Here is a 14,212-nt window from a genome sequence, read left to right as displayed (position 1 = left end):
ATATCCGGTTACTTATTTAAAAATAAGACGGCGACGGGAACCCGTAATTTGAGCCATGTTGTGTCATCTAATCTTACATAGGGTTAAGAAAATTATACTACATATCACTTTCTTAAATTGAATACGTAATGTAATAAAACTCAAACACAATGGTGGGCAAGCTAAAAAGGTTTACTTATATATAGGCTTTAAAAGGTTAACATGTGGGGACTGTTATGCTCTTATTTTGTAAAAGCCAAATCGCATTAGTTCCAGTCTTATATGGTACACAGCTCGGCCTCTCTCCCTCCCTTTCATCCCAGCACCTCCCCCCCATCCCACGTCCTGCCCGGATTCAATCAACCTTGATTTGAGTCACCACAGCTGCTGTATTGTATTGGCTGTCAATAATGTTGAATGTTGCTACACATTACAGTAATCAATAACGTCGAGTACAAAATCGATAAACCGTTTTAGCAGTTAGGTTAGGGTTAGCTTATAGCTTTAAGGGAGACTGTAACTTATTAGTGTTGATAACATAATCACACATCCTGAAACATGAAATTAGAGTAATTTTAATTAATTTAACTTTTTAATTAAAGTAATTTCAAAATAAATTAAACATTAGCTAGCTACATAATTGACAAATGTAAGCATAAATTAAGCATCTGATGAAATCCTTACTTTTGCCACATAGCCTATAGCCTACTCTCTGACACCCTTTAATTCCTGGTATTGAGACACTAAATGAATGACAGATTGGAGTATTTCTATGAGATTTTCAAGGATTAAGGACTCACATTTAATATTCTCCCCTTAATCCTGACAAATAGTGTAAGGTCAGAGACTGTATCAGCAGCCCTGTCTATAGGCTACTGGTTTCTGCCTTTGAAATATATTGTCTTTCTCAACTCCTGTTCACACCTATATTACTGAGCCATCATTGTTGTCTGTTTTTTGTCTGTGTGACAAAAAATATCAGGCTTTTCCTGAAATCTGGGTCAAATGATGTTGGACACTGTTGAGATTGTTAGGTAAACATGTCAACCTCATTCGACACTAAAGAAAACGATTTGTATACTTTGAAACAGCAGTCTTGGGAATCATGTTAACCAGTAATCAAACTTGTGTTTGCTGAAACTTGGCAATTGATATTGGAGGTTTGTACAACATGTAAACATAGTCTACATAAACACGTTTTGGACTCATAAAGCTGCACAATGTTCCCTTCTACTGACTAGATTAAGTTACTGCAGCCAAGGGTTGTTTGTCAGCGACAGAGTCAGAGATACAGAGGCAACTCAGTGACTACGAAGAAAGAAAGACAAATTATCTGTGTATTTCTGTACACAGAGGAGGAAAAAGAGACAGGAAATGTGAGGTTGATGTACTAGTGGCTGAATGTGGGGGGAGGGGGGGTTAAAGGGCACAGACAGGATTAAAGAACGTAATCTGTTCACTGAGATCCTTCAGCCAGCACACAAAACATCCCAGTCAAATAAAGTATCAGCAGGTTTTCCACACTGTCTGTCTTCCTCTCACCTACAGAGCACCCCATCTACTCTATACAGCTGGCACAACTAGACTTAATTTTCTTAGAATTAAGTCACACACCTAACAAAAGTGTGTGCTGATATTTTGCCGTTTTTTTCCCCCTGTGCTTTTACTCCACTGTCAGTTTAAGTTTTTGTATTGTTTCACTCACGTTTGGGACCTTGCAACTACAGTTGTACATTTTTTATTTTACAACACTTACTTTTTTATCAAACATTTTCAGTACAAATTGTTTAAGAAATGCATATAATATGAACTACAAACAGGCAGTTATTCTTAGCTCATGCAAAGCTAAAATATGAAGATAAAATACTGCTTGAGAAAGGGAAGTCACCAGCACATAGGAGCATAAAAGGAGAGATGTGCAAACTAAACTTTTTTTTTTGTCTTTTTGACTGTGTGTTGTGTAATTATTTATCTGGTAAACAGCTTACTCAGTCTGAGCGCTCTTAGCTCACTCCATCACAAGACTGCTGTCAGCAGACCATCCTGCATGCTGCCCTCATGTCTCCCATTACGCCCTAAAGGATAATTCAGTTAAACTGCCTCACTCTCCAACTCACTGACTCTCTGTTTCTGACATGCTGACTTTCTCTCTCTGTTTCTTTCTCTTTCTAAAATGCTGACCCCTTTCTCCACTGTGCTTACTTTAGTGGTCTTTCTTTTCGGACTTCTTAGCACCTTTCTTGCTGTTTTCTCACGCATATACACACAACATAAACACATAGGTCTTATTTTGCAGTAGTTGGTTTTATGATTCAAATCTTTTTTTTATTTTAAGTCTATGTATGTCTGTAAATCACTGAAAATAATAGTAAAATATAGTTATCGCATTTAGCTGTATTAAACAATTCCTGTTGTTGTGAGGGGTCACTTCATATGATATAAAATGAACACCACCCAAATGCAAAACACAACATCAGTCTTTTACTGTCATCTGATCATAATTACCTGTCGAAATTAAATTAGAAGTTTTCGGGAGGAGACAGTGACTGCCTGAGTAACATGTGCATTCAAGACAAAAGATAGGAGACAAGAACAAGACTGACTAAGGGGAAAAACGCTTTAGATGACAATTTAAACTACATTTGAGAAGGTGGCACTTTATCAGCTTAATCGAAAATACAGTGGAAGAAAAGCAGAAGAACAAGACAGAGGGTGGCTTGCACTTCAAAGACGAAGAGAAATTTAATTTAGGAATGAGTTGTGGGGACGTATCGGCTCAGCAGTAAGTTTGATGAGACAGCTGTAACGTCCCAAGAGGCGGATTTTTGGACGTTCTTGAATCGTTACCTGAAAACAATTTGAGGATTTTTCACTGGACGCGTCATGTCTCATTCAAGACTTGTGATTGTACTCCTGTGTTGTCTACCTTTGGCAGGTATGTAGTTCATTTATTTCAATTCAAGTGGAATTATTACCAGAGGACATTCAAAACATTATTAATTTATTGTAAAATGTGTTTTCAGTGATATGCTACTAAAACTGAAATGTCTAATTTATTTTATATTTGAGGCGGTGTTATTATGGTAAACTAAAACTGCACATAATACAAATAAGTAGTGAAAAATAAGTCAACTGAAACTAAATTAAACTAAAATATTGCCAGGTTAAAAAAAAGTAATACAAATAAAATAAAAATGAATGTAAATTAATTTCAGACAGCATGAATTTCTGTCAACTCTCGGGACATTGAAGCACAGAAATTGAACAGACTTGATATTGCAGGAGATGGCACTGTGACACAATTGCTTTAAATTGGAAAATAAAGTAGCACGAAGAATAAACATTAAGGTCTTCTCCAACCATGTATTTTGTATGTAGCTACATACGTCTGTATTTCATAGTTTTTACCCAGAGAGGACTGACAAGTTTATTTTTAACCGTAATTAACTATGATTAGTGTACAAGGTCCCACTCAGGACGTATCTTGGCCACAGCTCTTTTATAACCACATTAACAAATCAAAAATGTTTGTTTATGTATCGGTTATCAGTCAATCATTATCAGATTATCAATGTCAGAATTCAATTACGCTCCCAGTAAGTTTTTTTATATTTTCCCCCACTGTTTGCTTTAGCCTGTTTGACCTGTTACACCTGTGTATTCCCGGCCATCTCTCCTCTGGACTGCTTTAAGTTTCCTCAGGAGTGTCCAGCCGGGCAGCGCTGCCTATCCAGTACTGCGATGGGGAGACGGGGTGAGATCCAGCTTTGTGTGCGTCTGTGTGTGTGTGTGTGTTTATTTCTGTGTCTGTAGATGAGATTATTTTCTGAGAATCTAGGGCAGGATGGTCACAATTTGGCAGACAAATCCTCATTGTCCTGAACATTGTCTGGGAACAGATTTGAGAATTGTACAATGCACTCTGTGTATACATCTGTAACATGTATATGTTATATATACATATACATATATGTATATGTATATATATGTATATGTTACTTAGTAAACCATCATTTTTCAGAGTCAAACATTTACAGTCTGATCTATGTGTGTTGCTGCTATGGATACTAACATAAACATTGTGATTGGTTTTCAGGACCTTTTCACAGGCCTGATTCTGTCCCAAATCCACAAGTGTAAAAACAAAATGAGACAAAAGAATCACTAAATAAATCAGAACTCATCCGGCCGGTTGTCAGCTCACTAATGGCTGTGATGCCATTAAATTATCTCTAAAAATAGCTCTCTGGGGTCCATGGGTGGAGCAAAACGTTCACTGTTTCTCATCAGTTTGTTTTGTTTTTCTTTTACATGCACCTTAACCCGTAAATGCTTGGACAGTTTTCATGTGAGCACCATGTGGGACAATCTTTCGATGTCCACCACCTTTAGGGTGTACAATTTGGTAAATGATTGAGATAAAAACCGGCCAAAATGCCAGCCAAATGCTTCTCTTAATGTTATTTTATCATCAGCATCAATGTTGTGAGAAATTGAGACTGGGTCTTTTGTGCAAGAATATAATTTAATCAGTATACTAGACAATAAGTGCAGTGCACAACATAAACTCCTTGCCTTTCTCTCGTAGGCGCTCTACAAGTGACAATGTACGAGAAGAGCTGTGCCGTCCAGTCCCAGTGTGGTGTGAGTGGGCAGAAATTCGCCTCAGGCCTTTACTTCAACTACACCAATGTCTGCTGTGATACCAACCTGTGTAACGGGGTTGAGTCCTTTGCTGCCCTCAGCTGGGGAGGAGTCGTTCTCTGCCTGCTGCCTGCACTAAATCTCCTTCTGGCCTGAACATCTTAGGTGGTGGTGGTGGGGGGTGGAGGTCTGGATGGGGTCACACTTATCAATGAATATCAAAAGATATAGGTGCCCTGGAACACTGACAGGCACATGAGCCTGCACTTGTAAGACAACAGGGTTTTAAACTCCTGTTTTTAGGAAAGAATTAACAGGAACAGATTGCATTAGTGATGCACTGATTGTCAGAGGCCTGTATTATCGGATATTTTCCTACCCACTGTATCCACTTGTCTTCTTAGAAAGGTCAAAATAAACAAGTAAGACTTGGTCAGTGGTAATAATTAATACAACATGTTTGACAGTTGTGTAAAGTGACGTACAAATACAAAAATGAAAATACCACAGTAGTTCAAAAATAGTCAGTAAAATTAACAGATTATCAAAATATATGTAAGGGATAATGTAGTGTGAGATGGTCATTATTGCAATTTAAACCCCGACAGGGTGACGCAGGACCCTACATATTACAAAAATCAATAATTTGAGTTGATAGAATGCTTGATTATCCAATCAGAATCAAGTATTCAACAAAGCCCTGTAATAAACCATCATATGTGTATATGTATTTCTTGGCTGTTCTGGTGCTTTTAATCATATCACATGATCTTCATTTGGAGATAAGAATTTGCTCAGTTGTAGATGATCCAACCAAAAAAGAAACTTGAGCACTTTAAGAACCGTTTGTCCATTTTGGCTTAAAATGTCATTGTTCATTCTTGACTTTGGAAACAACAGCAGAGAGAAAAAAAAAAAAAAAAATGAAGAGAAGGTAGTTTGAAGATGATGAAGAGCATGTGATAGGATAGAAAGCTCTTAAACAGCTACTGACTTACTGAGTTTTCTGTTTCCAATGTCAAGAATTAACTTTGAATTTTTATTTTGGACAATAGCTTTAGTTTAGCCATGTATCAGCCTAATTAACCTTAATAAACTACATTGAAGATATGTCTTTTTATTTGTGCTTTATTAAATATGCATTGGCTGTGTAGGAATAAATTTTTTGAATTACCATACTTGACATGTTTACAATCATTGCTGTCTGTGGTTTGAGCGTTATGCTTGTATAGACTACAAATCTTGCATCTTTTTGAATGCCTTCTTTTTAACCATCTCAATGTTGTTACTCTCCACAGTGGTTAGTAAATAAAAACACATCTGTCACTTGTTGATTTTTTTATCAAGATATTTCTTTATTGGGATATTAATACATGCGTCTGTAAAGGGCTTTAAAGTACAAAATACAATTCAGCTGTGCCATTAGTTTGATTGTCTTTATAGTTTATTCAAATCTACTGGTTTAGTGTCCACACCACTGTTTGTTTTGATCCTGTGGACTTTTAAGTGCAACTGCTTTTGACGACATGACATGAAAAAAGACAAAACAAAAAGTTAAAATATTGTAGGGAAATGAGTCAAAAGCACAATATGGGTCTTATAAAAAAGAAAATACAGCTTATGAAATTTAAAGAAAAAAGTGAAAAACTAACTAATTAAAGTAATGAATATATCAAATTATTTCTTTTTTTATTTTGTATTAAATGGTCCCTGAAATGGTATCAAATCCAACAGTAAGAAGTGAAAAACGTCTACACTTGGAGAGAAAAAAATACTAAAATACAAGAGCACTGAAATAGTTCAGACATGATCCCTTTAAATGTTGGTCCATTTTTAGAAAATGGATGAAATCCATAACAATTGAGTCAATATAAAATATACAGTATCATCTCTTTGATCAACCGTTGCATTACACCTCAAGGAAGGATTTAATTAAAATCATGTAGAAAAATAACCAAGTGTGCTCACACTGGATGCGTAAAATAATCAACATCTGTGTATAAGCTTGCCGTTTCAATCGGCTTGAATTGCACTTAGGTTTAATTTTTTATTTTAAAGAGCTTCACCCTGATCTGTCCAGTCTTAATTGCCAACAGCCTCTATTAATGGTAATTTGCTTAGTTGCTGTGAAGTTAATAAAATTGTCTACACAAGCTGCAGTCGGACAAGGCCTGGTTAGTTGTTCTTCCCAGCGGTTCAATTTTACACTTACACTTTTACAAGAATTACTTCAGACTAGCAAACTTAACAAGAGTGTATTATACTGGTGACACATGACAGTAGGGCTGCACTATAGGACGTAAAATCAAAATCACAATTAATTGCACATTTTACCTCGATAACAAATGAACGATAATTAATCACATGGTTCTAAATCATCTTTTCTGAAGCCAAAACGTTTTCAGATAACGGACAATGCAGGTTTTTTTGGGCACAATTTGCTGTTGACATTGGACTCTGTGTGTGAGTTATCCTCCATTATGCTTTCCATGCGGCTAACTGGTCCGGGCAAAGTCACGCGACTACACATGCGGTAGAATATTTTTAAGGAGAAAGTAGGCCTATAAACAGGAATAAATTATCGAAATTATCGTCATGGGAAAAAACGATACAAAAGTTGATAACAGCTTCCAAATTTCGATGTTGATAAATTTTTGATTAAACGTCCAGCCCTACATGACAGTTAAGTGACAGCCTGCACTCACTAAGTATACACAGTTTTTCATTTAAGGATAAGTCTGGTGATATTGAAATTGATCAGTTGTATACAATTTTGTCAACAAACACCATAGAAAGACCAAAAACATAGAGCTAGAAACACATCAATGACTGGTCATTGGTACACTGACTGACATGTTCCTTTCATTACAATGAACATATGCCCTGTAGTTTATTTTGAATCCCTCCCAAATACACCGTCCCTGTGCTGTAAATACCCACTATTTACTCCTGTTTGAGTGGTGTTTGTTAAGTAGCAGTGCCCTGCAGTGTTAGGAAACTACTTAGCATTTGCAAGAATTAAATAATATATTTGTGACCCAAGATTCCATCTTTAGTAGGACTGAATGATCTCAAGGCCACAGACAGGGTTGAATAATTCATTCATAAAGTATTGATATTTTAATGGGATCTGTTGTGAATTGATGTTATTAAAACAAGTATTGAATATTGCCAGTCTTATACTTTTTATTAATAAAAGGACAGCAATCTAAAGCTGCAAGTGTGATTTTCACTTTAAACATTGTGCATGTTTATATCTAACTTCCTGCAGTTTTTTCCCCGTTAGGAAAACATGTGACAGAGCAGGCCATGTGCCCCGAGCTACCAGAGGAGGCAGTACAAGTCCTTTCAAGAGATGCTCAACAGTGTGGTTCTCGAAGTAAAAATCCCGTTGATTTTCTCCATAAGGATTTTGATTATTAGTCATGAAGTCTAAACCATCCAAGTAGACTTACTTGAAACTTCAATGGAAATATTGAATGGGGAAAATCACTTCCGGAACCAGAGCATTTCAAAAGTTGGCTGCCACTGTTGAGCTCTATTTAGGACTAGCAGTTAACAACAGTTTTTAACTTCTTCATCCACGGCCACTTAAATACACTTACAATCTGATCTCCCTTTTTTGTATGACACTAAAAAAGGATCCTTCATATATGACAGGCAGAACAAAATAAACTGTTGGTTAAAGGCTCTGACAGCTTAATCTTTAATAATCCTTCACCCCTGTTGTGGGAGCGCAGAAAGGGGAAGCCCGAGTCTATTCAAATAGTTTCCTGTCTCTATAACCGTTTTCAGCTCTGCCTCCCTACAGTGCTACCCGGTCTGCAGGCCACTGAGGAAAACACCCCACTTCCTCTCTGAGGTGAACTATGAAGAATAAAAAGCTGTTATATCTATTTAATAAAATTAATATTAATAATAATATTTGTGATCCTCAACTATTAAATGAAATGCCTTGGTCCTTCAGTAATGAAATAATAAATTCAATGTGAAGGATCTGTGATTACAGACAAACCACAACACTTTGGCAGGTGAGCTGGCGCTAGTAAGCATGTTTGTAACCTAAAAAAACCCACTTCCTTCATACCAAGACTGACAATAAGAGGTGAATCAGCTTGTGTGAGGCTTGCACGACCCCCAAAAAAAAAAAAATATATAAAAAAAAACTCATCAAGAAAGGAAGAAGAAACAACTTTACACTGTATCTACGGATGGTGAAACTAATTACAAGTTAGACTTTAGTTTTTGTGTGTGTGTGTGTGTGTGTGTGTGTGTGTGTGTGTGTGTGTGTGTGTGTGTGTGTGTGTGTGTGTGTAAGCAACATGATCCATCATTAACTTCCTACAGAGGTGAATGTACAGAAAAAGTGGGAATACATTTTGCCACAGCTAACTTTTTTTGTGTGCATGCATTTGTTTTTGCATCAGCTTATCTGACTCCTGTGCTACCTCGTTTCCCTTCTGATGTAAACTAATCCACTTGGCAAACAAAAAGCTGGAAAACTACATGAATAAACATCTCTAAAACAAACCTAAGAGTATAGTTTGATGATAGGAAAATCAGCTATATGGACTAACATTATAAAAAGGTGATTTTAACTTTTAAAGCTGCAAAAAATGACCGTACAGATGCAATGAAGTCTCTTGAGAAACTGATCGACCAAGTTGCTGAGTGTGTGCAGGTGAGTAAATGTGTGTTTTTGTACTGGTGTATGAAAGGTGCATCCCGCTGGGCTCCTACTTGAGAGCTTTAGCTACAGAGGAGTAGGCGATGTGGATCTCCTCGTCGATCGGGCAGGTGGAGGCAAACTCCTCCCTGGCGTACGCTGCGTTCAGGTACCTCCAGAGGTTTGTCAGAGACTGAGGGATGCTGAAGTTTCGGTATTTTAAACACACCACCTGGAGATAGAATAAGAGCAAGACTGTGAGAAACACAAAACAACAAAACATGCTGGATACAAGCCTTCAATTTCAGACCAAAACATGGACTCAACAATATAATCTTTTCATCCCAGGCCCCTAATGCTGAAAAGCTTAAAACAGACGATTACCTTCACGATGTGGAGCTTAGGCAGCAAGTTACAGTCAGCCAGAGTAAGCTCTTGGCCGTCCAGGAAGGGGCGGGATGAGGAAGTGAGCTCATCGTCGCTATTCTCGTCGATCTCGTCAGGAAGTGGGGAGCCGAGGTAGTCGTCCAGCTTCTTCAGAGCCTTCAGCAGGCCTTTCTCTAGATCTGAGCACATGTGCACACAGAAAATAATACACTAATACAGTGTTTAATCAAAGCTAAAGGGATAGTTTGTTTCTCCAAAATAGATGTGCAAATCTAAGCTGATTTCAGAATAATGCATTTTATTTTTTCATTTGTTTAAATGGCTGAAATGATTGAGTGAATTTCATTTTAAAGAAATAAGCAACTAGAACGAAAAAAACACAGTTTTTACCCAACAACAGTGATATTTCCAGTAAGATCACCCAACACAGAGTGGCTAAACCCAGAGAGCGGCAGGCGACCTGTTTGCACTGAGGCAGAAAAGCTCCGACCGTAATGGTATTAGCTCAGACGCTCCCTGCTGGTTTTCTGTCCTGTCCTAGAGAAAGACAGAATGTTAGATATACTTACTTTCGTTGGCCTGAGGGTTTGAGTTCTTGACGTAAGCAGAGAATTTGGAGAAAACATCCATGCCTGCTGTGTTGGACTCTGGGTTACGAGCAGCCAGACGGGGATACCTAAACAAACAGAGAAATCGATGATTATTTACATATAAACATTACAAGCATACATTCACAAGAATGAACGGTGCATGAAATGTGAAGGGCTAAAACAAAAAAGATTAATAAAAGGATGACACAAAATTAGCAAGAAGTCGAAATAGTAGGTGAGTAAAACAAATAGAGCTGTAATTAACAATAATCATCAATTAATCCATTCATTGTTTGGTCTACAAAATGTCAGAAACAAGTGAAAAATTACTTTTACAATTTCCTATGATATCATCAAATATTTGATTTGTCTAACAGAGTCCAAAGATATTCAATTTACAATCACATAAGACAAAGAAACCTGAAGATAGGAAATCTTTGGAAAAATGACTTAAACAATAATTTTTTTTAAACATTTGTGAAACAGAGTGCGTGATTACTTCGGAGGGCTGAGATTTTCCTCCAGGAACTCCTCGATCTTGTTGGTGTCTGTTTTCACCTCGCTGCCGTACAACAGGAAGGGAGGCTGGGCACCCGGAGCCAGGTCCTTCAAGATGTCTGGCTTCCTAAGGTGGACAGTAATGAAAGAAAGTCAGAAACAGAGAGACAGACATCCAGCAGAAAAGAGAGAGGGTTAAACAGCAGGAGAGAGATGGAAGAAAAGGGGAAGAAGGAAAAGGAAAACATTTGAAACCGCAGGAAATGACTCATGTTTGCAACTCAAGACTTCCACAGCTGTCACTGAAATAAAAAGCCAGAGTGGCTTTATATCTTTTAACACTCAATATCTGAATAAAATGCCCCCTAGTTAAATTACCACACAGTACGTACCACCACCACCACCACCACCCACCTCCCCACCCCCGCTACATGGCTGGTGAGTTCACCTCTTCATATCCACTGTGGTAACATCGAAGGTGACTCCTTTCAGCCACAGCACCATGAAGAGGCGCTGGGAGAAAGGACAGTTGCCGATGCTCTGACCATCGCTCCCTGCCTGGCACACAAAAACAGAAAACATTTTATATTATTTCACGTTTTTCGTATTGTTGCTTACATGTTTATTTTATGTGGTGCCACTGGGTCGAGGCACATATGCGGGCCATGGCTGTTACTTTGCAGTTTTTTAGTTGAATTGTTTTCTCTCCTTTTTGTGTGGAAAAACAAAAGGATGAAGTTTTCACTCGTAAACCAAGGTAATGTTTTTCACATCCACACAGCCTCTTTTTTCTTAATGTTAAATAGTTATATGTTTGTGTTATTTGTTTCTGTATTTATTTCATATTCATGTTTATGTATGCACCAACAACCAAGGCATATTCTTTGTAAGTGCTACTTACTTGGCAAATAAATCCTTTTCTGATTCTGAAGCTGCAAAGTCAGCACTCAAAAACTATTACAACACCCTCCATCAACCTTTAACTAATTGGAAAACTCGTTTAGAGTCCTGGCTTTGTTTACAGACAATACGGAAGGAAGGAAAGCAACAGAGAAAGAAAAAAGAAAAGAAAAAATGAGCTAAAAAGAAAAGTAAAACAAACTTGACTCTACAGCCTAAACTCTGCAGGATGCCCCTATTTGTTTATTTCAAAACATTGACAAAAGCAACTTGAGCTTACAATATAAATTGAGAAATCAATCGTTAGTAGGGTTGGGTACCGAAACTCTGTGCCAATAGGGCACCATTTCCAACGTAAACGGTAGTAACAAATACATATGAAATTTTCGGTGCCATACTTTTTCAGAAGCATTGCTGCACAGGACGCTAGGTTATCGTTAGCTAGTAGCTGGATTAAACACAATGGTTGAAATGATGACCGCTTACGTTAAGCGGTGTAAAGTGTGACTGTATTTCCCTGTAGAGGATTCCAACACCGGGACGTAACAGTCTGACTGCAGCTGCCGTTGTCAGAAAAACAACACAGACATCACTTGAAACTCGCCACCCTTGTAGTACATTTTATGTTATTGTAAAACACCCTTTTCCAATCTGGTGCTTGTTTTTGTCGTTTACCAGCAATTTACTGGTGAAATAAGTAATTGTTATAAGTTAGTTATTACATTATTAATCAATTATTTAATTTGGACCATATGGCCTTAGCAAAAAACAAGCCGTTTTATGATTTTCTGCTTTTCTTTGTTTCATATGGCAGTAGGGCTATTCAGCTAACGATTATTGTCTTTACTGATTAATCTTCCAAATATTCTCTCCATTTATCGATTCATTATTTGGTCGGTAAGTGTAAGAAAATAGTGAAGAAAAAAAAAAGCCCTGATTTGTCTTAAAATGTCTTGTTTTGTCCAACCAACAGATCAAAACACAAATATAATCAGTTTATTATCACATGGTATCACAGGATAAAGAAAAGCACAACATCTTTATGATTGAGAAGCTAGAACAATGTAATGTTTGTTTTTTAGTTGAAAAATTACTTTGATTCATTAATTGTCAAAATTGTTCCTTCTCAAATATGCAGATTTGCTGCTTTGGTTTGTTTGATAACATGGTAAACTGATTATCTTTGGTATTGAATTGTTGGTTTGGATCAATCGATAAATGGAGAAAGTAGATTGATGATGAATATAGCCTACTAATTAGCTGCTCTCTTAGAAGCAACATAATTCACTCTTGAATTCACCTAGAGATTGTATGCTGCTCAGTAAATGCTCATACAGCTTTAAAATGTTCCTTGTGTGGCTGAAGGAAGTCATATTTAATCTTCAGTCATTCTACTGTATATCCCATTAAAGGTTTGTACAGTGGCATGAACAGCATACAGTATAAACTTACAGTTATAGTAAAACAGGAAACCTCTTACTTTCTGTTACAGAGGCCAATGTGAAACTATAGGCTACTTATATATTCTGTTAATTAAGGGTATCAAATGTCAATGAAGAGGCTGACTTTAGAGAAGTTACAGCAGCATGTTACACCCCTGAAGAGGAAAAAAAGTAGAGGGTGTTGCACATGTTCATACAGAGGAATCATTATTTAAGACCATGAGGGGAAGCCATATTTGTTGTATTGGAGTTTTGGGCTCAAAGAAGATTAGCCTGCCTGACATACTAACATACTAAATATAGATTAAAGTCGCCTGCCCATTATGTTAACGTGCATTTAATTAGATTAGTCTTACTGTAATTTATAAAACCGGGTGAGTCAGCAGAGGTGGTCTAACTGACATGAATATAGGCTATTATAGCATATGCTGTAATGTGATTTTAAGTGCAAGGTGACTTTATGTCTCCAAATACAAAACAGTGTAAGCGTATCAGCTTTTAATAACAATACAGTGAGAAGGGTAATAAAATATAATTAGATAAGAAATTTCAAAACACGCGTATCTTCAGCTTTAGGCCGTTAAATAAATTAATGTCACCGCCGTGTCGACACTTTTTTTGGGGGGGCGGGGGGCCTCATTCAATCACTTACCTTCACAAAAAGTTCAACTTTGGGCTGATTCGCTTCGCTCATTTCCCCCTGCTGATGCACGAGACCTTTTTAAAAGAGTAAACAGAGATAAATAAGTTTTAAAATAAGGCTGAATAAAGCACAAAGCTCCATTTCCTAAACAAAAATGAGTTCGAAACTCGGACAGCCAAGCCCATCTTCCGCTACAAACCCCAGTCAGTAATTGACGGATTAAGCATTGTAGCAGCTACGTACGTAACGTAAACGTCAAACAAAGCAAACTTTGGCTTCCTAAGAGCTCAAAATATTACATTGTAGCACATTTTAAATCTGCAGAGGTTACCTGCAAAGTGTTTAAAGTTGTCGCTGTCGCCTGTAGCTGCTTGCTGGTTTCCCCTCCCAGTTCTGCTGCCTCGGCTGCAGCGACGCACTCATCATCATCACAGCTCCTCCATTTCCTGGTGGTGCTGCACTA

The 14,212-nt window shown here is 37.4% G+C and overlaps 1 protein-coding gene across 1 annotated transcript; it reads right to left on the bottom strand.

Moving 5' to 3' along the window:
* Window positions 1-8,899: 8,899 nt before the first annotated feature.
* clic1 (chloride intracellular channel 1) lies at window positions 8,900-14,212 on the bottom strand. The gene is made up of 7 exons (XM_028597388.1): window positions 14,081-14,212; window positions 13,759-13,823; window positions 11,213-11,322; window positions 10,766-10,891; window positions 10,246-10,352; window positions 9,674-9,855; window positions 8,900-9,521 (listed from the first exon to the last, which is right to left on the bottom strand). Exons 2-7 carry the CDS (start codon window positions 13,798-13,800, stop codon window positions 9,360-9,362), a joined length of 729 nt encoding a protein of 242 aa, XP_028453189.1. The 5' UTR covers window positions 13,801-13,823; window positions 14,081-14,212; the 3' UTR covers window positions 8,900-9,359.

Source organism: Perca flavescens, chromosome 14 (assembly GCF_004354835.1).
Source record: "Perca flavescens isolate YP-PL-M2 chromosome 14, PFLA_1.0, whole genome shotgun sequence".
NCBI classification, from domain to species: Eukaryota; Metazoa; Chordata; class Actinopteri; order Perciformes; family Percidae; genus Perca; species Perca flavescens.
This window is presented reverse-complemented; position numbering and strand designations above follow the sequence as displayed.

Excerpts from the sequence above, each read along its gene's own strand:
- clic1 (XM_028597388.1), bottom strand. The coding sequence starts at position 13,800 with ATGAGCGAAGCGAATCAGCCCAAAGTTGAACTTTTTGTGAAG. Across the intron at positions 10,892-11,212 it reads ACCACAGTGGATATGAAGAG|GAAGCCAGACATCTTGAAGG; the intron begins GTGAACTCACCA and ends TGTCCACCTTAG. Across the intron at positions 10,353-10,765 it reads GAAAATCTCAGCCCTCCGAA|GTATCCCCGTCTGGCTGCTC; the intron begins GTAATCACGCAC and ends CTGTTTGTTTAG.